Raw genomic sequence first — 25704 nt, 5'->3', positions numbered from 1 at the left:
TTTTGAGATTGAGAAGAGGATAGTCAGAATCAGAATTGGATTTATTGTCATGAACATGTGCCACAAAATTTGTTGTTTTTGGGCAGCAGTATTATGCATTACAAGTCCAAAAATTGCTATAAATTAATTTTCCATAAATGCATTATTTAAAAATAAATAAATTAGTGCAAAAGAAGAGAAAAAAGTGAGAAGGTACCTGTCGTTCATTGCCCATTCAGAAATTTGATGGCAGAGGGGAAGAAGCTGTTTTTGTAACATTGGGTGATTACACAAGCTTACTTAACCTAATTCTGAACTGAGAATGATCTGTGGTGAACCCATGAATGAGAATTATGGCTTGCATCAAATGTTATATTAGCCATAGAATGGCAATGTCTTCTGAGGATAGCCAATTTTGTAAAGAGTGCTTTCATCTTGACAGGTTAACATTCAGCATGAGGTAAGGTAATGACTGATTTTTTTTTAAAGGAACAGTAATATTTTGATATGAATTATAGACTTAATTGCTGCTTTACTTTTCTTGTTGCTTTGATGCTTTAGTGAGTTTGTCACATGGCTGATGGAAATAAAAGAGATCAGTAAACCTGAAGAAGGAGTTCATCTGGGCCAAGCACTGTTGGAGAATGGAATCATTCATCATGGTGAGTGATTGCGGGGTTAGAATGTGGCAGATTAGGGTACATGGAGTGTGCAACTCTTCTACCTATTCTTTGAATTTGACCTAACCCTTGTCAGATGGGGAAAATTCCAATCAAGCCACACAAAATAACACACAGCTTTATAAGAAGTTTATTATAACCATTTACAGAGCGGAAACAGGCCTACATGAGCAATTGCCACAAACACCATATAAATAACATGTTGCACAATCTTATATGCAATTTTTGAATATTAAATAATGTGAATTATATTCCATTGTGGAGTAAAATTATCTCTGTCTTCCTTAGGCAGCTTTTACCCTTAACTGTACATTTACCCTGAAATCGACTCACTTGAACTTTCTTCAGATTTAGAATGGAACTTACTCCAACAATTATTTGAAGGAACCATTCTCAATTGTGCATGGGCAGTAAACTGGCTGCAGTTCCCTTGCAAGCTGTTCTGTTTCTTGAAAAATTGCTCACTTTTAATTTTGTCTGTCAGTGTAATATAAAATATCAAAGCTACAGTATAACTCCAATTATCCAAAATCGGATTCTCCAAAATCTTCATTTATCTGAAATTTTTGGAGGACTATCGCAAAAATATCAGGTAAATGAGGATTCCTGCAACGGTCAAAATTTTTTTTTCGATTTTTTTCTCCCGGTGCCGAATTCACTTACAGTTTGGAAAAAAAATTTAAAACCAGCTTGCTCATTTGCATGTCTGAGTCTCCATTTTGATTCCAATGAAGCACTTGAGGGTTTTGCGATGGCAAAGAGGTCTGCAGATAGCACTGTGATTGTGAGTAGAATTTCAAGTGTTTGGTGATTTATCTTACAGTATTTTGTTCATGCTTTTTGGTGTGAATTAAATATTACTTCATGTTTACAAAGCCTTCCCTCATCACATGTTGTTGTTTAAACATGTTACAAGCGATTTTTTTTATTGCTGCTGGGCTGTTTAAATAAAAAAGAGCAGTTATCTGAAAAAAAGAGATCCGACATGGGCACGGTCCCAACCATTTCGGATAATCGGAGTTATAATGTACTTTCAAGATATTTAGGATGGCCCAATTACTCCCTAATGGCAAATATAATTTAAGTTTGAAATCGCTGTTTGGTTACAGGTGTATTTGTAATTTATCTTTTGTTGGGTCCTGCTATTCTGAACTTTGCACCATCAGTTCCATGGACAGCACTTACAGGATTTGTGCACGTGCATGTGCAAGTCGCATTTACATAACAACGGACACAGCACGCAGAAACAGCTTGCAATATGTAATTTATGAGTATGATTATTAAATGGTTAATTTAAATGCAAGAACTTTGCAGATTTCAAGTACTTTCACTGTCTAAATGAGATTGACTGATAATTTAAATGCAATTATGTAGAATTGTATCTTTATATTGGAACTGGAAATGGAAAATCTTCACTGAGCATGTACTCTTAATTATTGTTAAAATACATTTATATTAATTATTATTTAAATTATATTCACATTTAGTTAATTGTTATTGTTCAACAGTGCAGAGCTTTTAAACAATATTCTTGTTATTTTTGTGGCTGCTCATTTTTGACTCATACACTTTGATATTCAGTAACAGATAAACACCAGTTTAAACCTGATAATATGCTGTACAGATTTCGATATGATGATGGAACATATCATCCAAGATGTGAAATTCAGGATGTTATTTCTAAGGTACTGATCTCATACAGAATTGATTGATGCTGCATATCAGTATTTTTTTCAAAGCTAAAGGAATTGTACAGAGTTAATGCATGTATTTTTTTGAAACGGAGTTTTTAAAGCAGTGATTGTATTATTACCTGCTGCAGATAAAGATGAAACAAAATTTAAAAAAAACAGAAGCAGGCAAAGACCATTAAGACCCCATGATTGTACAAGTTTTAAATGATAATTGCTGATCCTTTATCTTGTCTTGAATTTCTCCCACTGCCTGATTTTTCAGGATTCTGTTGCAAGAACAGTAAGATGCAGAACATCGTAGTTGCTGGAAACCAAAAATCAAAGAGAATGTTGGAAATGCTCAGCATTCCATTTTCTCTCTGATTTCCAGATGGTCCGAATGTTAGGTTTCCATGGTTAGTATTTCACTCTCCAATGTTAATGTTTTCATATGAAAAACAGTCAGTGAAATCCCATTATGTGATTTAACTTTAATCCTAGATTTTGTTTTAAAAAAACAAGATGTCTGAATTAATAAACTTCACTGTGACATACATGGGATCAGGAATACTGTTACATCCCTCAAGCTTGTTCCATAATTCAATAAAGTGTGCCAATCCTATACTCTGTCTCTCAACTGCATTCCTCCCACACCCCCTCCTGGATCAATGCTGTGATGCCCTTGCTTTAAAAAAAATCCCTATTGATTTCATTTGTAGATTTACTCAATGATTAACCATTCATATCCCCTCTGATATAAAGAGTTCTATAGATTTACGTATTGAGTAAAAAAAACTTATTCCCCTGTGTCCCTCATGAGGGCCATCTTATCCTGAGAGTGTGTCCTCCAAACCAAAGCTTTCCAGTTTAGGAAACAGAGATGAGGGAGAATGGAATGAGGAGAAAGGCAAAGCTTGTTAGACACAAAAGATGGATAAAAAGAAAAGAGACCATGGATGAAGAGTTTTTCCAAGTTCATAAAGAGTAAAAGAAGAAAGGTTGAATGAGGGAGGGGGAAATGTGAAATTGTTGAAGCTACTTGTATATGTATGAAATAAAATAGCAAGCCACCATTTATAGAGGTCATCCAGGCATCAGTTGAGAAGGGAACAATTGCATAACCCATGAAATCCGAAAAAAAATTTGCACATGTAAAGCCATAAATGTCATTCTGCTTATAACCATATAACCATTTACGGAGCGGAAACAGGCCATGTTGGCCTTTCGAGTCTGCACCGGTTACTCCCCTCCCTCCTCGGTGGAGCAATTGTGCTGCAAGGCCTAGCTGCTGCCATTTTGCAGCGCTGAGCAGCAGCCATTTTGCTAGGCAGCACGATGGCGCACACTGCTTCTTCTCCCCCCACCCCCCCCCCAATGCTTTGTCCAGCCCACATATGGCATAGCCTGACAGTGGACAGCGTCACCGGCCGCCTGACGATCAACAGGGCAGGGAGCTAAAGGAAAGCGAGCTCCTTTAGAACCAGAAGTACATGACATGGCAGCTTGTCGGTTCTTAACTGCAGATGCGTCTCTCTATTGTGTTATTTTGCTGATGGAAAGGATTATGTTTTGTTGACAGGGTGTGAGACTTTACTACCGACTTCATAGTCTATTTACTCCTGTGATTAAGTAAGTAAAATGAAGTATTATTTCAATATGTAGTGATTGTTTGAAGAGAGTTCTGAACAACTTGCTCTATGCAGATAACTTGTTTTGAACAGACACTGCCCTGGCATACTGTTATATATGGAATGATTCACTTGGATGTTTTTAGTTTTTAAATAATTTGATCTAATGAATAACATGAAAACAAATTTCAGGTTAGTGATTTAATGCAAGACTGAATATTTCTACATGCATAAGCTAAGTGTCCTCAAATCTCATGAACCTCGGGGCTGACTTCTGTAGTGAGACAGCATGAATGCAAAATATGGCTTATTTGCAGCCATTATTAGTCTTGCCATGGTTGCATGCCACTTGAGTCAATTGACTAACCACAAGAAGATCCAAACTCCAAGCAAGACTGCACAGTGTCATTATTTAATCTGGTATTGTCATTGTAAAATGCATCTTCTTACTCTCTTCAGCTTAGTTGATTGAAAGAAGAAAGGCATAATAAAAGCTGGAGGAAGCTAAGTAAATTAAGAGGTGTATGTCTATGTGCAGTTGTGCATTGGTTCATTCTCCTTTACAAGAGATGCAAATGTGAAAGTTCCAAAAATCAGGATTGTTGCAAGTCAGAGCAGTTTTATTGGGCAAGCAACAAGTAAGCACTGGTCATGATTCAGCCATACGAAGTTGAGACCAATGAAAATGTTAATGCTATATTCCCTTTATGTATGTATTTTTTATTATTTGTGGACAAATTGTATGGAGTAGTTTTTAAAAATATTTTATTTTGGTTTTCATAGACTCATAAATCAATTCAAGCAACCGTACAATCTTTTTCAATATTCATATAATGTACAGAAGACTGTATTTTTCCTTCTTTCCCCCCACCCCCAACCCCCCTTTCCCCCAAATATATAATCATGCAAATTATACAAATACTAATGGGGTTCACAGCCCCCACCAAAACCTTTAAAAAAAAAATCCAACCTGACAAAGGTAAGAAATAAAAAGAAAAGACTTAAAAAAACAGAACTGAAAAAAGCACAGTCACCATGTCCTAGTTCCTTAACTCCACTCCTTTCCCTGCTGGGACAGATCTTTATAGTGTCCATATTTCGAAGGGAGGGGGAACTAGTCAATCTGTGTGTCTATATATTTCAAATGGGGTTGCCACACTTTAACAAATGTGTCATATTTTCTCCTTGGCATCACCTTCATTCTGACATAGTTACTATGGGCAGAGAGCTCCATTTATCAAGGTCCTCCTCAATCTTCCAGAGCAAAGGGAGATGATTAAGTTTGTATAAGTTACACAATTCTTCTTCAATTTTTATTCTCAAATACTTAAGGCCTTCTTGTAGCTATTTAAATCGACTTCTCTGTTGATATTGTCTATAATCCCTGTCTGTCAAAGGCATAATTTCACTTTTGTACAAATTTACCTTATACTCTGAGACCTTCCTATAATCCTCCAGTGGGGTTTTCAGCCTGGCCAATGACCCCTTGGGGTCTGTCAAATACACTAACACATCATCAGCAGGAAGGTTGATTTTGTGCTCTCCTGGCACATCCTGAACCCTCTTATGCCTGATCTTTGAATGGCTCAATTGCCAGTGTGAACAGTGCTAGAGATAATGGACAGCCATGCCTATTGGACCTATTCAATGGAAACATTGGAGACATCTACCCATTTGTAATAATTTTTGCTTTAGGTTTATGGTAGAGTCTCCACCCAGTTAATAAATGTTTAACCCAATCCAAACTTCTCCACTACCTTAAACAAAAAGTCCCATTCCAGTCTTTCAAAGTCCTCTGCATCCAGAGCTACGGCTACTCCTGGATCCATCCCCAACTGTGCCAGATGTACTATATTAAGCAATCTAATTATATTGTTTGCTGATTGCCTCCTTTCTACAAATCCATCTTGAATTGGATTTGTTAATTTCAGCAAATATTCTGCCAATGCTTTTGAATGATCTTTTAATCTGTGTTTAATAATGAGATGGGTCTATACGAGACCTTTTTTTGGAATCGCCATGATGATTGCAGTTGAGAAAGACTCCAGGAGGGTACGCGCCTCCACCGCCTTATCCACCACCTTCATATAAAGGGGTATTAGCAGATCTTTGAATGTTTTTTAAAATTTGGTAGGGAAATCATGCAATCTCCTCTTTGAGAAAGGGACACTCAGCCCCTCTTGCTCTTCCTGATCTAAATTTGGTAGGTCCAATGAAAATAAGAAATTGTCTATTTTGATAGGATCCAATTTATACAATTCCTTTTAAAACTTTACAAATGTTTTGTTTATTTCTTTTGGTTAATATGAGATTTTACCTTCCCCTGTTTGAATCACATTAATAATTCTTGAGGCCTCATCTGCCAGGACAAGGCTTTGTGGGCCCTCTCCCCAGCTCATAATACTGCTGTCTCGATCTTAAAATCAATATTTCTGTTTTATATGTTTGTAGCGTATTATATTTGAGCTTTTTATTCATCATATTCCTATATTTTTCTTCTGTACCCACTCTTTTTTTAAACTTTATTAATGACCCATACAAAAAAAATGACAAAAAGTACACTAAAATACTACAAATACATTTTAACCCCCCTCCGCCCTCCTACCCAGCCCCCACTCTCTCCCATAACTCCCTTGTACAAATCTTTATATACCTAAGGAGCCAAAAAAAAACCCAACGATTATAAGTACTTCTGTGGAGTGTATTACATCCATAACAGCAATAAAAAAAATCATTAAAAAAATTACTTTTAAACTATCTAACCCCATACATTTCGGATAAGGATTCCACATTTTAATAAAAAAAGTATAATGATTATGTAAATTATGTTATTTTTTCCCTAAATGAATAAAAGATCTTAATTCAGAATGCCATCTTTGAATATTCAATTCCACATTGTTCTTCCAAGTAACTGCAATATATTTCTGGGCTACGCCGAATAAATGCCAATTAAGATTTTCAAGTCTCAAACCAATTGTTAAGGTTGTAAAATACCCCATTAAAAAAAAAGTAATGGATTGTAAGTCAATTTAAGTTTAAATAAACCTTCCAAAAACTCCATAATTCTTTGCCAAAAAGGCTTAACTTTTTCACATGACCAAACTGAATGTAAAAAAGTACCAACTTGCTTTCCACAACGAAAACACAAATCTGATTAAAACCATATCTTTTTAATTTCTCAGGAGTCAAATATAACTAATGTAAAAAATTACAATTTACTAATCTATATCTCACATTGATTAATTTAGTTACACTATCTTCACACATAGTCATCCATTCTTCCAAAGATAACAATATAGATAAATCCTCTTCCCATTTATTTTTTGTTTTATATAAATCTGATTTAATCATTTTTTCTTGTAATAAAGCATACATTTCTGAAATAAAAACTTTTTTCAATCCATCCTCACTTAAAATTACAAAATTAGGTGTTTTAGGTAAACTCAGTTCACGACCAAAATTATCCAATAGCATAGCTCGCACTTGATAATATGCAAACAAAGAATTAGATAATATTCCAAATTTTTCCTGAAGTCGAGCAAAAGAAAAGAAATGGCCTGCCTTAAAGCAATCTTCCACCAATTTAATACCCTTCAAGTCCCAATCTTTCAAGTAATAATTATGAACTGAAAAAGGAATTATTTTATTCTGAAACAATGGTGTCTTAGCTGAAATTTTGCCTTTAGTACTTATAATCTGTTCTCTATCATACCAAATCTTCATCAAATGCCTCAATACAGGTACATTATAATTTTGTAAAAGAGAAGGGTTCCACTTGTAAATAAATTGATTAATAGAAAATTCAGCAACTTGTGCTAACTCAACTTTAGCCCAAATCGGAGGTTGATCTATATCAAACATTCTATTAATGAACTTTAATTGGGCAGCTTCATAATAATTCTGAAAATGCAGTAATTGAAGTCCACCTAATGCATACTTCCATGTCAATTTTTGTAAAGACACTCTAGCTAATTTACCTTTCCATAAAATTAATCACACTGCTGCATTTAAATTTTTAAAGAAAGTTTTTGGAATTACAGAAGGAATAGACTGGAAAAAGATATTGAATACGTGGAAAAATATTCATTTTGACAAAATTTACTCGTCCTAGCAAAGTTAATGGTAAATCTTTCCATTTTTTTCAAATCAAATTTAACTTTATTTAATAAATGTACATCATTCAATTCATATAAATTTTGATATTCAACATCAACTATTACTCCTAAATATTTAATTTTATTAGTCCATCAAAACTATGTAATTTGTTTACAATCTAAATAATCTTCATTTGAAATCAATAATATTTCACTTTTATCTCAATTAAGCTATGTCCTGACATTTCTCCACACTGTTCCAGACAAAATTGGAGCCTTTCCAAAGATTCTTTAGGATGCATTAAATAAATTAACACATCATCCACAAACAAATTAATCTTTCATCTACCAATTTTAATTCCCTGAATAATAGTATCCTGTCTAATAGCTTGGACCAGTGGCTCAATGACCAAAGCAAATAAGGTCGGCGACAATGGACAACCTTGTCTCATTGACCTAGTCAAATTAAATGAAGATGAAATTTGTCCATTAGTCACCACCCTAGCCAGCAGATTTTTATATAAAGCCTTCACCCAACCAGTAAAGAGTGGTCCAACACTTTAAGTAAAAAATTCCACTCTACCTGATCAAAAGCCTTTTCAGCATCTAGTGCTACTAACCTTGGTTGGTTGGATTGCTTCTTTGATGCATTAATTAATGCAATTTATTTGACAAAATTATCTGCTGAATATTGATTTTTAATAAAACCTGCTTGATCAACATGTATTAACTGTGGTCAACATTCAATAAAGAAATTGGTCTATATGAAGCCACTCTTTAATAATCCTTTTTCCAATTGAGCTATCTCCTGTTCTAGGGCATTAACCTCATTCTTGTGCCCCTTTTTGATGTTTTTGGTATATCCAATGATCTTACCCCTTAAATAAGCTTTTAATGTGTCCCATATTAGGAAGTTATCCTCAGTAGAGAGGCAGTTTGTCTCACAGAACAATTCTATCAGGGCCCTAACAAAGCTACAGAATTCTGGTTTTCCCAACAGCAGTGTATTCAGGCACCATCTATACACCCATCTATCTGGCATTATGATGGATAAAGTCAAGGGAGAGTCATCTGACAGTAGCCAGGCTTCCATTCCTATCCTCCAATAGGACTGATGCCAAAAATAAATCAATTCTAGTGTAGAAATCGTGTTGTCTCAAGAAAAGGAGTAATCCCTTTCTCTTGGATTCAGCCTTCTTCAGTCATCTATGAGATTCAGATCTTTCATAAATTCCAGGGTGGACTTAACCTTCCTGGCCATGGCTACATTCTTTACTGACTTGTCCAGACAAAAATTAAAATCTCCTCCAATAAAAACATTCTCACAACCTTTTGATACTTTCAAAAATATGTCCTGTATAAATTTTTTTGCCATCAAAATTTGGGGTGTAAATATTCATAAGTGTTCAGGGTCCTGAGCATATTTGGCAATGCATCATTATGAGTTTCCCTGCCGTGCCCACGACCACATCCTTAACCATCATTGGTCATTTCTCCCTCTCAAAATGGCCACTCCCCTGGCCCTGAAATTGAAGGAGGACATCACCACATAACCCACCAACCGTCTCTTTAACTTGAAATGCTCTTGTTCCGTAAGGTGGGCCTCCTGCAAAAACACTATGTCCACTTGCATTTCTTTAGGTGTGCCAAGATTCTTTTTCTCTCAATCTACCTGTTTATCCCATTTACATTAAAACTCACAAATTTAATTAACATGCATTATGCCCAGACTGCTCCATAATACCCTTCCCCCTCCTTGTCCCCTTATACTCCAACCTCATTACACCTCCACTGCTGTCATTTTCCTCTCCAATTGTATGGAATAGTTAAATTATTCATATTCATCAGTAGACAATATCAATATTAAAACATGGCTTGCTAAGGAGGCTCAGTTGTGAGGATATCAGAGCAGAAGGTTCAGCTTCCTGAGGTTTTTGAGGTGATTGACCGCACCCAACAATTGACAAAGCGAAAAAGGCAGCAAAAGATGAGTATGATATCTGCTGTGCTGGCAAGGAACAGAAGTTGATTGATTAATGTATACTGAAAATGAGTGCCATGCCCAGGTTTAAAAGGCAAGACATCATGGGAAATTGTAGGAAAAATTGGTAAAGAGATAGTTTTAAGGCATAAGCAGAGGAGAAACCGAACAGATTTGACTTGATGAGCAAAAGGAAGGCAGAAAGTAGTAAAGGTGACTCAGTGAATTGTCTCCTTTGCAGCAGCTGCGAGGTTCATGATCCTGTACAATGTTATGCTTGTGTACCAATTATATTTTTTTATTTAATTTTGTTTTCTTGGTTGGATATGAAAATTGATGGTTCATCCATGATGATATCCAAAGAGAATTTTGGGAATTATATCATCCAATGCTTGTTGAATGAATTGAAAAGTCCCAATGAATTGTATTTTTTTAAAAAAAAACTTGTTCCTCACTGAAATCTCTTAAAGGGCATGTGGGAATACTGGTTTAAAAAAAAATTCAAATGATTGTAGGCACACTAAAACATTTGTTCAAGCTAGGAAACAGTCTTCAGAACCTATTTTATCATCCATTTATAAAAAATAATGAGGAGTCAGGGCCGATCTCTTACTTAATTCTCTGGATGGGGCTGGGTGGGGGGGGGGGGGGTAGATTTACCCAACTGCAGTTTCAACTGAAATTTTTCCATAACAGCCTGAGCAGGTTCCTCTCCTGCATGAATAGTATTTGTCGAACCATCAAACATCAGGTTTAAGCAATACTTGCGTGGCATTGGCAGTGTTGAATTTCTAATAGAGTGTACTGTTAACTGAAGTGTTTTTATTTATAGGGATAAAGACTACCATCTGAGAACTTATAAATCAGTTGTCATGGCAAACAAGTTGACGGACTGGCTAATTGCACAGGTAAAAAAAATAAGTAAATTAATAAATAAGTTGATTGTGGATTCCCAACAAATTGATTAGAAATGCATGTTAACAACATCTTTCAAATTGATTCTCCCACTTAAATAGAGAAGGAAAGTCGAGTATTTTTTGAATTTTATATTAAATTGGTAAAGTTGCTTTGAGATTATGTTTACCTCTGGTTCATAATCGTGTGATTACTTCTGAACTGATTTTTAGTTTAATTTGATTCCTAAGTATTCAGTGCTCATACTGAGAGTCGAATGTGTTTAATAGTTGACAAAGAATTGCTGGAGGTCAGCAAGTGAGACAGCATCCATGGAAAGAAATGGTTTGTCAATGGTCCTCAAGTTTGCACCGAGCCTTGCCCTGAAAACTTGCTTCTAAGCTTCACCCATATAGTCTCACTGCTATAATGTTCTCCTTAATCAAAAATGGAACACCCTATCCCTTTCACCTCCACCTCTAACTCACCTCCAGTATATTTATGTTGCTGCCATGCCCCTCTCTCAGCCATATTTTTGTTATGGCTGTATTAATCTACAGCCATGTACTTAACCATTCCTTGAGTTCATCCTCTTTGGTTGTCAGACTTCTTGCATTAAAAATGCATGTTTTTTTTCTGTGCATTGTCATGGAGATGATGAATCAATTTGTCCAGCTTCCTTTTGCTATTGTCCTACCTGGGATAAAACAACTCCAAAGATCCAAGTCATTAAACTTAAAATCCTCATGATCTGTTGGCTGAATAGTGCAACAGACCATTACAAAAGTAATGAAATGGGTAACATGGCAGGTGCATGCTAAATTGTGAACCATCTTATACTCTGGGGTGGTGTCCTCATGAGACAATTTAAAAGTTCACCAAATTCATCTGCCATGTATAAAGTGTCAGTGAGGGGAGATTTTCACTTTCTTATTCTAAGATCAATTCAGGCTGCTGTGGGAAAGAATAAAAGCACTTAAACTTTCTAACAAACAATGTCTGTGGAGTGGGTGGCTCAGTGGCACTGCTGGAGGAGCTGTTGCCCCACAGCTCCCAGGGATCCAGGTTCAATCTTGACCACTACTGCTGAATGTGTGGAACTTGCAGTTCTCCCTGTGAGAGTTTCCCTTGTGTGCTTCAAATTACAAAGAAATATGGATTAGTATTTTAATAAGCTGCTGTAAATTTCCCCTAGTGTGTGGATGAGTAGTGAAATCTGGAGTTGATGTGAATATGAGAAGAATAAAGTATGAATCATATGGGATTAGTGTAAATTGGTGGTTTATCATTTAAAGGCTGAAGGGTCTGTTTCCGTAATGTATCTCTCTACAGCTCCATGAAAGTACTATTAATATTCAGCAAAATTTTTAAGGATTGCTTTATTTTGTTGCCAACAAAATGTTTGACGGTTTATGCCAACAAAATGTTTGACGGTTTATGCCAAAATGCTAATGGTTTAAAGGACGGAAAAATAAATACATTGCTGCTAACAAGAGTAATTTCGTTCTTCACACCAAGTAATGAGTTTCACTTCCAAAAACAACTATGATAAACTATCTCTTCTTGCCATTTGGATCACTGATTAGAAATAATTTCCTGAAAACAAATATTGAGGGGAAATATTCCATTTTTTTTTGTTCTCTCCGATAAACTTTATTCTCAGTTTAACTCTGCCTACAATTGAAACAAGCTGTAATCTTTATATAATTTGACCCCTTGAAGAGTTTCAGACTTGAAAACGGCTGCCTTTTCCAACATTCAGCTTATCCCATTTAGTTATTTACCGGGGCTTTTTGTACTTGAGCCACGCATAAATTGAAAAATTCTTCAAATGATTTTAAATCCCTCTATGACCTTCCCCATCCTTTGAAGATGCTGCTATAAGCATATCACTTTTTTAACCAAGCTTTTACTATGTCTCGGGTTGTTTATTATGTTAAAGGCACTATATAAATGCAAATTGTTGTTATGTCCATAAATAAGGATTATGAAATTGTACCTCATTTTGCACTATAAATGTTGTAATATTATTTCCTCTGTGAACTTGATACTTCAAAAAATGAACAGGAATTGATAGCCATCATCTTACTAGAACATGAAATGTTCAATGTTTATAACTTTTCCACCAGGGAGACTGTAGGACCAGAGAGGAAGCAATAATCCTGGGCGTGGAACTGTGTGACAATGGTTTTATGCACCATGGTAAGGTTAAATTCCCTATAATATTTAAATCATTAGCTCTCTTGGTCAAGTAAAATGGTGCCACGTTGATGCAGAATTTCAAAGCTGCCACAAAATAAACTTTTCAAGGTTAAGTTTTCTTACTTTTGTTTAACTGAAATTTTGCATGCATAAATATCACAAGTCCATCTTAATGCAATTGGACCTCATCTTTCATTTTGTAAATAATTTTACTGAGCAAATTCATATTTAAATTTCTATGGTAAATAAGAGCAGTACTGTGTGATCTTAGAACAACTTTGCTTTCAATAATAATAATAAAATAATAGAGCATTCAGAAGAGGCCCTTTATGTCTGGAAGACCATTATTTAGCCTTGATTCCTACTCTCCGTTTCCTTGCTAATCCACTTTCTATTTATATCCTGTTTTCTTTGCAGTGCTAGAAAAGAGTGAATTTAAGGATGAACCTCTTCTCTTCCGATTTTTTGCTGATGAGGAAACAGAAGGCTCAAACTTAAGACAGAAACATATGCGACATGATTTGAAAATAGTTGAAAATGTTATTGCCAAATCATTGCTGGTAGGTAGCTCTGACTCGCGTAAACGGAATTGTTTGAACTGGGAATATTTTGATGACAAAAATAAGTGTTGGAAGCAGAAACAAAACAATTTTTTTGTTATTTTTTTAAAATGGGAATTATGTTTCTTCTCTTAATGGTACAGTGTACATGGTCGTTAATCTAATGTTTCTTGCTTTTGTCCTTATTGTTAATAAGTTTACCTGGACAGTTCATTCAGATAAATTGATGTAAATAAATAGATTTAAAAGTATAATAAAATAATTTTAAGTCTCCTATAGATTTAAATGTGATTTAGTTCCATGATGCCTTGTTCCAGGATATTCAATAATCAATAGGTGCTGGAGTAGGCCTATTGGCCCGTCGAGCCAGCACCACCATTTATCGGATCATGGCTGATATTTCCCTTTCAATAACCAATCCCAGCCTTATCCCCATAACCCTTAACTCCCCTGCCCACAAGAGCCTTATCCAACTCTCTCTTAAATCTATCCAGCAAATCCTCCCCCACCACCCTCTGTGGCAATGCATTCCACAGATCCACAACTCTCTGGGTAAAAACATTTCTCCTCATTTCTGTCTTAAATGGTCTTTCCTGTATTCTTAAAATATGCCCTCTAGTCCTAGTCTCTCCCATCATTGGGAACATGTGCTCTGATTTCACCCTGTCAAGCCCTTTGATAATCCTAAATACCTCAATCATATCTCCCCTCATCCTTCTAAAATCCATCCCATATAATCCAAGTCTTTCTAACCTATCCACATATGTCAATCCTGCTATCCTGGGAACTAACCTTGTAAATCTGCACTGCATTCCCTCTATAGCAAGTATGTCCTTTCTTAAATATGGGGATCAGAATTGGACGCAATACTCCAGGTGAGGTCTAACCAGGGCCCTGTACAACTGCAGGAGGGCTTATCTACTCCTATACTCCAATCCCCTCTTTATGAAAGCCAACATACCATTCGCCTTCTTTACCGCTTGCTGAACCTGCATGCTAGTTTTCAATGACTGGTGAACAGGTACGCCCAGATCCCTTTGCATTACCCCACTCCCTAGCTTAACTCCATTTAAATAATACCCTGCTCTTTTGTTTCTGCCTCCAAAATGGACAACCTCCCATTTTCCCACATTAAACTTCATCTGCCATTTCTTCGCTCACTCCTCTAACCTGTCCAAGTCCCTTTGCAATTTCCTGACATCCTCCTCGCACTTCACACTACCGCCCAGTTTAGTGTCATCTGCGAATTTGCATATGTAGTTATTAATCCCCTCATCCAAATTATTTACATAAATGATAAACAACTGAGGACCCAACACCAGCGGGACCCCACTCGTCACATCCTGCCATCCAGAAAATGACTGGTTTTTCCCATCCCTTTGTTTCCTATTTCTCAACCAACTATCTATCCATGACAGCACCCTACCCCCAATACCATGCTCCTTGATTTTGCGAACTAGCTTCCTGTGTGGGGCCTTATCAAAGGCTTTCTGGAAGTCCAAGTACACCACATCCACTGGCTCTCCCAAGTCCACCCTCTTTGAAAAATTCCAGGAGATTAGTCAAGTAAGATTTTCCTTTAAGGAACCCGTGCTGACCAGCACCGATACTATTATTCCTTCCTCAGTGTTCTGCTATTTCTCCTTTAATGATGGATTCCAATATCTTCCCCACCACCGATAATTTCCCGTATTCTCTCTCCCACCCTTCTTAAAAAAGTGGTACTACATCAGCCACTCTCCATTCTGCAGGCATTTCCCCTGAATCTAAAAAAGGTTAATCACCTTTCATTCAGTATGCTGTAGGTTGAAATTTATTATAAATTTTAATTGTTTGCCACAATTAAAGAACTATTTTACGAAAATTATGATCAAAGACAGCTGTATCTTTCCTGCAGAACCCTTGACTGCCGAAATATCACACTGAGCATTGTGCTGCAGTTTAACCTGTCCCAGTGTGAACTGATTCAATTCTCCCTTTTAAGGGAACAACATTATTTTGCTGCTCACCTTTGGATGATGCCATGTAAAAAATTTCAAGCCCTATGTTCTTGAAAGTGATCAACTGTATCCTAATTTCACTTAATTTTGTTGTCTTTTGAAGGCATCTAAAAAGTGATCATTATTTGCTGATCTGCCAAAAAAAAATGGTGCTATGATTAATAGACAATAGATTATAAGGGAGAATTGAAAAGAACCAAACTCCATAATTTGGAGGAATTTTATTATAATTCTTTGTTTTGATATTTTGTTTACTTCCTTTACTTGATAGGGAATTCTTAAGATGACAGTCACAAAGTTAGATGTTAGGAGTATGCAAATTGTAGTAGAAGAATCTGTAATATGCAAATGTGCTGGAGAGACTCAGCAGGTCACCTAGCATTCATAGGACGTTCAGATCGCATGGATCTGATAAGAACCTCAACATATTTCATGATTTCACCAAGGAGTTTACGTACCTCATCCTGGATGCTGACACAGGCTGACAACATCCCCATAAGCATTTCTCTTCTGTCCTCTGTGCTCCCAATTCTGTGTTCCGCTTCAGCCCGATGTGCTGTAATGATGTCAAGGCAATGTGGGCGGGTCTAGGCCACAGTCCCGAGGAGCCGACGTTTGCTGGTAGATGGCTATCCATCAGCTGGCACGTTCAAGTGACAGAAAAGCGTCTACTCTGTGACCACCTGAACATGCCAGCTGCACTTCCTCAGCCATGACTGCCGGTGCATGATCTACATGAGAACACCTGAAAGTGGCTACTGATTCGTTAACCCCTTCCTATGGCTCTCTCTTTCCCTATCCCTCTGTCTCCTTTCCTCCAGTTCTGCAACCACCCTTCTCAGCTTTCTGTCCTCTTTGCTATCACTTCTTAACTTTTTTTCAACCCAGAATCAGAATTTAATGAAATTTGTGGTTTTGAGGCAGTATTACAGGTGCCACATTGCTGTAAATTACATTTTTTTTAAAGAAGAAGTAAATTAGTGCAAAAGAAGAGAAAGTGTCTGGTTCATTGACCATTCAAAAATATGATGGCAGAAGTGAAGAAGTAACCAGTCAGAATGCTCTCCATGCTACACCTGTAGAAATTTGCAAGGTCTTTGGTGACAAATCTCCTCAAACTTCTCATGAAGCATAGTTGTTGTCGAGACTTCTTCATGATTGCCTCAACATGGAGGCCCAGAGGACTCATAAACCCAGCAGCAATAGATATCCACCAAGACAAATGGTTACTTAAAAAAAGTTACTTTAAACTTGAAAAAAGAATCACACTATTGACTTAACTAACCTAACTTGACCCCCTTCTAATTCTAAGCGAAAATTATTTGGTTCAAAGTCCATTCTCACTTCTCATTCCTTCAAGTTCACTGGTTGCAGGTAATTCTTATACTGTGCACAGAATTCAGCATTTATAAAGTTCTCCAGGCTTTGGTGCTTGAAAGGTAAATGATTTCTGCTCAGGAAGGTTCTTGTTGGTTTTCAGAGAGAAATTTGTTGTTTGCTGGACACCCAGCTACTTCAGTGTCTTGCCTAAGAAACTGCCCCTATTAGGGTTCTCCAGATGATAACCTCTTTCTTTCAGGTCACTACAGAGTTCCTTCTTGTTTCTCTTATTCCAAGTGAAACATTAGACAGCCAGTCCTCTCCTCTTGCATGAACACAAGGGCTTTGATCTGGCTGAACTAAGAATTTACAACCCATCTTCCAAATGGGGTTTCCACAAGCCTGCCAGCTTGATCTGTTCCAGTCCCAGCTGCTGTTGCTGAATGTAACACTGTTGAAGTGATCTGTATGTGTGTGTCTCTCTCTCTCTCTCTCTCTCTCTCACTCTCTCTCACTCTCGCCAAGAGAAAGCTCCTTTGACTCTCTGCTTGCAAAACCACATGACCCTCTTAGAACAGCAGGTCCCCCTCCAGACGGTCTGCAGCTCCGACAAGTTCTTTCATCTATTTCCTTTTTGTAAACAACAATCCATTGTTGAAGTCTCTTGGGCACTCTCCAAAGCTTCCGCAAAGCCCCAACATATCTAGCTCCAGTATTTTAAATATGATCTGTTTTAAAGTGTTTATATGTGACCTACACTAACAAACTCGGCGCCAATTTATCTCCCAAAATCATCTATATTCTGTCACAATACATCTTCAGAGAACGTTGACATCCAGAAATGTGAAGTTGTTAACCCTTGTCACTGGTTTGTTTTCTCTTGATTTCCTCCTCCTGAAGTCCACAGTTAATTTTGCATACGTTATGTGCAAGGTTGATGTGGCACCATTCAACTCGCTGATCTATCTCTCTCCTGTTCGCCTCCTCATTGCCTTCGGTAATTCTGCTGATGATTGTGGTGTCATTGGCAAGTTTGTACAGGACATTTGAATTTTGCTTCACCACACAGTCATGGATGTTGAGTGCGTAGAGCAGTGGGCTAAGTATGTGTGGTGGTATACCACCAGCCTAATGCAGGGGGCAACTTCTGTACCTGCAGGAGTGGAAGGGGACAGGACAACACCTGGCCGGCTGCCAATCAGTCGGCCTGAATGGATCAAGCCCCACCCAGTCAGGTGTCAATCACCCTACGGGATATAAGCCTGTGGCGGCCTCCCGAGGTCTCACACTGAGTTGCTGCAGCCACAGCCAGCCTGGCTCTGTGGAGGCTTTTGTGGATTAAAGGCTGTTGTTCAGTCTTTATCTTGTGTGGGTCTGATTCTGTCTAACAGCGCACCACAATTTAATCCACAAAATTTTCCTACGGCTGCCATGGAAAAACTCCTGTGCGCAGGGAGCCTCGAGTTCAACCCACGCCACCCGGAAGCCCAGACACGCCATTCGAGATCTGGCAGCGTGGGTTCGAGGCACACGAGGGCGACATCCTGGACTCAGATCGGAAGAGGTTGGTCTTACTCCGATCAAAGCTGGGTCCCCCAGCCTTCCAGGTAACCAAAGGCTGCACCATGTACAAGAGCACAATGGAAACTCTTGAGAACGTACAAGCCCCCCATGAATGTGGTCTGTGCAAGGTACCTCCTCAACACCCGAGCCCAGCAACCCGGGAAGACGATTAAGTCTTACCTGGGACACTTGCGTGAGTTGGCCCGGCCGTGTCTGGCTGAACCCAGGGTAGGTGTAGAGGAGGTCAAGTCTGGGATGCCTTCGTCCGAGGGCCACGCTCGAGGGCTATCTGGCAGAAGCTGCTGGAGGACAACATCTAAAACAGCCCTAATCAGGACAGTGGAAGTGGTCCAAACCCTGGAAGCAGCAGCCCTGCACGTCGAAGCCTTCGATTCCGTTTTTCCCCAGGCTCCCTCATGGCCCTCTCACACTGCAGTTGCAGCCCCAGGTTGAGCTGGGGAGGAGAATGTCGCTGCGACAGGCACCCGGCGTCCCTGTAAGTACTGTGGGTTCTGGTGCAGGTCAGATCGACGATCACGCCAAAACTGCCCAGCTAGGAACCAGTATTGTTCCCGATGTGGCAAGAAAGGCCACTTTGCAGAAGTGTGCCTCTCTAAATATGCCGGCAGCTCAGCGGCCCTCTATGACCTCCCTACCTTCCCCGCGGACGCCCCCACGTGTGCGTGCCGGATGGCGCCATTGTCCCCGTGATGACTTTCATCTTCCCCAACTTTGATCGCGTAACATCCGGCCCCACCAGCAACCGTCACAGCGTGTAACCTGAGCATCTGCACCAGCCCTCGCTGAGAACTACAATGACATCACTTCCGGCTCACGGCGTGACATCACTCCTGGCTGATGCAATGACATCACTGCCACTGGCTGTGATGATGTCACTTTCCCCAGCGCAGCGGACATGGCTGGGGAAGGAGGCCAACCACGCAGCGGCTCACCACGTGCCGCCGCCATCTTTGGCCAGGCAGCACCCAACACAGAGGGCCCCCGACGATGTTGAGAACGAAGTGGTCAATACGGGCGATGACCAAGCTGCCCTTCCAATGCTCCCCACGCCTCCGGGTGCTATCAGCAGCCGCACGCCACATCCAGTGATCGATGGCAATGTGGTCAACACAGGTGATGACCAAGCCACCCTACCGATGCTCCCCACGCCTCCAGAGGCCATCGGCTACCGCATGCTGCACCTCACAACCGATGTCGACATTGTCAGCACGGGCAGCCCTATCGACACTCCCCATCCCTCCGGATAACGACGACTCTGACTCCGAGATGGTCCTGGCCGCCATTTCGCTGACCAGGGACATACCCCATGATTTTGGGCGCTCGATGATGGATGTGTGAGTTAATGGGCAGGTAATAAAGTGCCTGTTGGACAGTGGCAGCACCGAGAGCATCATTCACTCAAGTGTGGCCCACACCCTAAGGTTAAAGGTCCACCCCACCACCTGCTCGATTACCCTCACCACCAAGAATAAGACTGTTGGTACCCTCGAGCACTGCTCAGTCGATATAATGGTCATGTCCAAACTCTGCGCACCACTCCTCCTGGGCCTGGATTTCCAGTGCAACCTTCAGAGTGTCACCCTTGCCTTCAGGGGGCCCCAACCTCCACTCACATTGCACAGCACATCAACCTACCAGCCCCGGCCAACCTGCGGCCTCACCACACTGCGCATCACCCCACCGGCGCTCTTCCCGCATCTTGCGCTAGGCTGCAAGCTGATCGCCGCCAGAAGTAGGCGCTATTGTGCAGCATACAGGGACTTCATCAAGGCAGAGGTGTGGCAACTCCTGGCGGAAGGCGTTCAAGAGCTCAGTAACAGGCCTTGGAGAGCCCAAGTCCTAGTGGTGAAAGGGGGAAGTAAGCCGAGGATGGTCATGGATTACAGCCAGACCATTAATCGATACACCCAGCTGGATGCCAACCCCCTGCCGAGATTCGCCGACATGGTCAATGAGATTGCCTGCTACCAGGTTTTCTCCACGATTGACCTGAAGTCGGCATATCACCAAATCCCTATCCACCCATAGGACAAGCCCTACATCGCCTTTGAGGCGGACGGGCGCCTGTACCAGTTCCGCCGGGTTCCTTTTGGGGGTCACGAACGGGGTCTCCATCTTCCAGTGGGAGATGGATCACATGGTAGACCGGCACAAGCTAAAGGCGACGTTCCCATATCTGGATAACGTCACTATCTGCAGCCGTGACCAGCAGGACCACAACGCTAACCTGGAGAAATTCCTCCAGATGGCCACGGAACTGAACCTCACTTACAACAAGGAGAAGTCTGTGTTCAGCACCACCTGCCTCGCCATCCTGGGGTACATTGTGGCCAATGGAGTCATCGGCCCAGATCCGGAAAGGATGCGCCCATTAATGGAGTTACCTCTCCCCCCCCATGCTAAAGGCCCTCCGCAGGTGCCTGGGATTGTTCTCTTATTACTCGCAGTGGGTCCCTCACTTCTTGGACAAGCCACAACTTTTCCCCTCCCACCTGAGGCGCAGGCAGCCTTCACCCGCATCAGGCAAGACATTGCGGATGCCACGATGCAGGCTGTGGGTGAGGACTTCCCCTTTCAGGTGGAGAGCGATGCCTCCGAGGTGGCCCTCGCAGCTACCCTCAACCAAGGGGGGGAGCGCCCTGTCTCCTTCTTTTCCAGGACCCTCCATGGCTCCGAGCTAGGGCACTCTGCCATTTAAAAGGAGGCCCAGGCAATTGTGGAAGTGGTCCACCACTGGTGCCACTCCCTGGCCGGTAGGAGATTCAGCGGGCTGTGGTGTTCATGTTTAACACTTCCCACAAGAGCAAGATAAAGAATGACAAGATCCTGCGTTGGAGAGTAGAGATGGCAACCTATAGCTACGACATCCAGTACCTCCCCGAGAAGTCTAATGATTCCCCTGATGCCCTCTCTCGCACCTGCGCATCTATGCATGACGACAGGTTGCAGGCATTGCATGAGGGTCTCTGCCATCCAGGCATCACCCAGTTGTACTATTTTAAGTCCTGAAATCTGCCGTACACCATCAGGGATGTCAGGGACATGACCGAGGCCTGTCGGGTCTGTGCGGAGTGTAAACCCCGCTTCTTCCACCCCACCCCCCCGGCCCACATTGTAAAGACCACTCGGCCCTTCGAGTGTCTCGGCATGGATTTCAAAGGGTCCCTGCCTTCCACGAACCGAAACGTCTACTTCCTCAAGGTAGTGGACGAGTACTCACTCTTCCCTTTCACCATCCCTTGTCTGGACACCTCCAAGGCCACCGTCATCATGGCCCTGGGGCAGATCTTCACCATGTTTGGCTACCCTGCCTTCATCCACAGCGATTGGGGGTCTAGTTTCATGAGCGGTGAGCTGCGCCAGTACCTGATGGCGAGGGGCATCGCGACCAGTCGCACGACATGCTATAACCCAAGAAGCAACGGGCAAGTGGAATGCGAGAATGGGGTGGTCTGGAAGGCAGTCCTCCTGGCTCTCAGGTCAAAAGGGTGGGCCGTTGAACTCTGGCAGGATGCCCTGCCCGAGGCGCTCCATGCCATTCGGTCACTGCTGTGCATGGCTACCAACGAGACCCCTCATGAACGTCTGTTCTCATTCCCCAGGAAGTTAGTGACTGGAATGTCACTCCCAACATTTCTTATGTTCCCGTGACCGGTGCTTCTGCATAAGCATGTACGGACACACAAGGCCGAAGCCCTGGTGGAGTAGGTTTTCCTCCTTCATCCAAACCATAACTATGCTTACATTAGTTTTGGCAGTGGCAGGGAGGACACCTTCTCAACCAGGGACCTGGCACCAGCAGGAGCACCCACAACACCACGCCACCCTCCAATCCAGGATGACGCTGACCGGGCATACACCCCCATCCCCATGCAGCTATGGGGCACGCAGGGCCTCCTTGACCACCAGGGGCCCACTTCAGCCTTAGGAGGTGAACCTGCCCCCCCCACCCATCCAATACAACCCACATACATTGACCCCGGCCCCCCTGGCCACCTCTCCGCGCGACACCACACGAGCCACACACACCCCTGCCACCACTCCTCCCATTTCCCCTCTGACCAGTGACCAGGAGCCAGTCCTACGATGGTCACAGAGACCCCGGCGGCCGCCGAATTATCTAAACCTGTAAATATTGTGTGTAGCTAGTTGGTGTGATTCCTTGTTACTGCCCCCTCCCCCCCCCCCTTTCGACCCCGGGACAATTTTAAAGAAGCGAGTGAATGTGGTAGTATACCACCAGCCTACTGCAGGGGGCAACCTCTGTACCTGCAGGAGTGGAAGGGGACAGGACAACACACTGAATGGATCAAGCCCCACCCGGTCGGGTGTCAATCACCCTCCAGGATATAAGCCTGTGCCAGCCTCCCAAAGCCTCACACTGAGTTGCTGCAGCCACAGCCAGCCTGGCTCTGTGGAGGTCTTTGTGGATTAAAGCCTGTTGTTCATTCTTTACCTTGTGTGTGTCTGATTCTGTCTAACAGCGCACCACAATATGCATCCTTAAGGTGCGCCTGTGTTTATTCTTTTTACACAGCCACTTCATTTGAGATTTGAATCTTTTTGATGCTATGTCTGCTGTGTAAAAAGCACTGACATGGAATGGGGTGTCATTCCAGTCCCGGCTTTTTTCTGCAGCAAATGTAGTAACAGCGCCGGAATGCCGTCTGAGTAAAAGGGCAATCCGGCATTCCGTGACCAACTCAGGTAAGGATGTGTATGTGTACCGTATTTTTTAAAATGTATTTATGGACAAAAAATGCAAGTGTACTTGGTGCGGTGGAGTGCTAAGAGTTCGCTGTTAAGTTTGGATTTTAAACCTGGTGCTGGATTGCACTGAGAGTTCGCTGTTAATGTTCAAATTTTATACTTGGCGCATAAGATGACTTCAGGTATTGGGATGACATTTTTAACATTCAAGGACTTTTATATGCCAGAATATATGGTATGTTTGTAATTATTTAGGTGTAATTTTAAAAAAATATTTAGCAACAATGTTAACTTTTACATTCACGTCCTTGAATGTCAGCACATTTAATAACTTTGGTAATTAGTGTCAGCTTCTACACCTGACAAAGCTGTGCCCCAGCTATTCCACCAGGAGCATTCCAAGGACCTGGAATTGAGGACAGCGGAAGACCAGGGTGCTAGGACCACATGCAGCAAGGACTGTTCAGCAGGACATAATCCATTGATAAGAGGCTTTAGATCAGTGGTTTTCAAACTTTTTCTTTCCACTCACATATCACCTTAAATAATCCCTATGACATAGATGCTCTGTGATTAGTAAGGGATTACTTAAAGATTACAAGGACTGCTTAAAGACATCTCTTGGTGCCTGCCACATTGACCACAGCCAGTGGGCTGATATCACCTCCAACCGTGCATCTTGGTGCCTCACAGTTCGGTGGGCAGCAACCTCCTTTGAAGAAGACCGCAGAGCCCACCTCACTGACAAAAGACAAAGGAGGAAAAACCCAACACCCAACTCCAACCAACCAATTTTCCCTTGCAACCACTGCAACCGTGCCTGCCTGTCCCACATCGGTCTTGTCAGTCACCAACGTGCCTACAGCAGACGTGGACATACCCCTCCATAAATCTTCATCCGCGAAGCCAAGCCAAAGAAAGAAGAAAGAAACTTAAGGGAAAGGTTGAAAAACCACTGTATTAACAAACATAATTGATCTGTTATGTGCACAGTTTCATAACTCTAAAGGAAATGGGCCAATGACAATTTATCCCAACCAAAATGTTTCTGTAACAATTGGGTCTAGAGCAGCGATTCTCAACCTTTTTTCCCCACTCACATCCTTACTAATTACAGAACACTTATGGCATAGGGATTACTTAAAGTGATATGTGAGTAGAAAGAAAAAGTTGGAAATCCAGTTCTATAGATCAATTCTAGCAGTAGATTTTCCCATGCTCTTTTATACATTGTGCGCATTTTATTCCTGCTAAAATTTTCCCACACTCTTCTGTTAATTGTGTGTTATTAAAAGTAACGTTTGATTGCAAACCGTTGTGTCCAGTCTCATCTTTCTCAAACCTGACACTTTCTCAACACAACAATGAGAATTGCGGGGACCGATGGCGATGACACTAGTTAGCCGTGCAGTGACGGTGATCTCTGTTGGCATTGCTCACCATTATCAGCATGACCGTCTGAATTTCTCCAGCACATTTTTGTATTGCACTAGGCCCCAGCATCTGCAGATTTTCTTGTTTAACTCCAAGCTGAATTTGTACAGAAGTTGTGTTGGGAAATTTTTGTCAATGTTAATTTAAAATGTTCTTTAAGTTTATTATTCAGAGAGTTCTGCGTAACTAGAATGCCTTGCCAGGGGTGGAGGTGGAGGCTGAAACATTAGAGACTTTTAGACAGGCACATGGATGAAATAAAAATAGAGGTTACGAGCAAGTATGGTCTCGCTTTCCTTTGGTAGGAATATATAGATCGGCACAACTTTGAGGGCCAAAGAGCATGTACTGTGCTGTCATGTTCTGTGTTCTATTATAAGGCTTTAGCAAGTTCAAAGCTGTTCTTTTTCAATCTGAAACCAATTATTGCTCAATCAAAAAATAATTGCAATTGGTAAAAATCTGAATGGAACAGAAATTGTTAGACACATTCAGCAGATAAGGGAGCATATGTCGAAAGAGAAACAGTTAACATTTCAGTTGAAGACCCTTCTTCAGTACTGAGAAAGAGACAGTTTTAAGTTTAAGTTTTCAGTCCTGGAACACATAATCCTCATTGCAACTGTGGCCTCATCCTATCAATGATGTAAACTCTGTTTCTCTTTCCATAGATTTGCTGGATGTTTCCGGTGATTTCATTTTATTTCCATCACAAGTATTGCTTAATCTCTTCAGTTTGTCTTGGTGAGACATTGTTTGTTACTGGTAGGAGTCTCTAATTATGCAATCCCTCAGTTTAGAGTAATATCCAGATGAAAGAAAATCTTCTCAGTGTCATGCAGAGGTGGATTTGCAGCTGTAAATCTGGAAGTCTCATCAGACCTTCAATAATTGTCAATAGAATAATAATTTCTTACACATGCGCATGGATTGCTCTCTTGGGATTCATTTTGTTGCCAAGATTA

The 25704-nt window shown here is 41.1% G+C and overlaps 1 protein-coding gene across 8 annotated transcripts in view; it reads left to right on the top strand.

Moving 5' to 3' along the window:
- The window catches only part of prex2 (phosphatidylinositol-3,4,5-trisphosphate-dependent Rac exchange factor 2), a 351801-nt gene that overhangs the window by 159237 nt on the left and 166860 nt on the right, over positions 1 to 25704 (top strand). For 7 of the 8 annotated variants that reach the window (XM_069921299.1, XM_069921297.1, XM_069921296.1 and 4 more), the window contains 6 exons: positions 541 to 641; positions 2241 to 2344; positions 3912 to 3961; positions 10868 to 10943; positions 13059 to 13131; positions 13549 to 13691. In XM_069921299.1, the coding sequence (XP_069777400.1) occupies positions 541 to 641; positions 2241 to 2344; positions 3912 to 3961; positions 10868 to 10943; positions 13059 to 13131; positions 13549 to 13691 (547 nt within the window). The remainder of the gene's footprint in view (positions 1 to 540; positions 642 to 2240; positions 2345 to 3911; positions 3962 to 10867; positions 10944 to 13058; positions 13132 to 13548; positions 13692 to 25704) is intronic. The other variant, XM_069921298.1, reaches the window with a different exon arrangement.

Source organism: Narcine bancroftii, chromosome 2 (assembly GCF_036971445.1).
Source record: "Narcine bancroftii isolate sNarBan1 chromosome 2, sNarBan1.hap1, whole genome shotgun sequence".
Lineage (NCBI taxonomy): Eukaryota > Metazoa > Chordata > Chondrichthyes > Torpediniformes > Narcinidae > Narcine > Narcine bancroftii.
The sequence above is the reverse complement of the archived record's forward strand: the minus strand, read 5'-3'. Positions and strand labels throughout refer to the sequence as shown.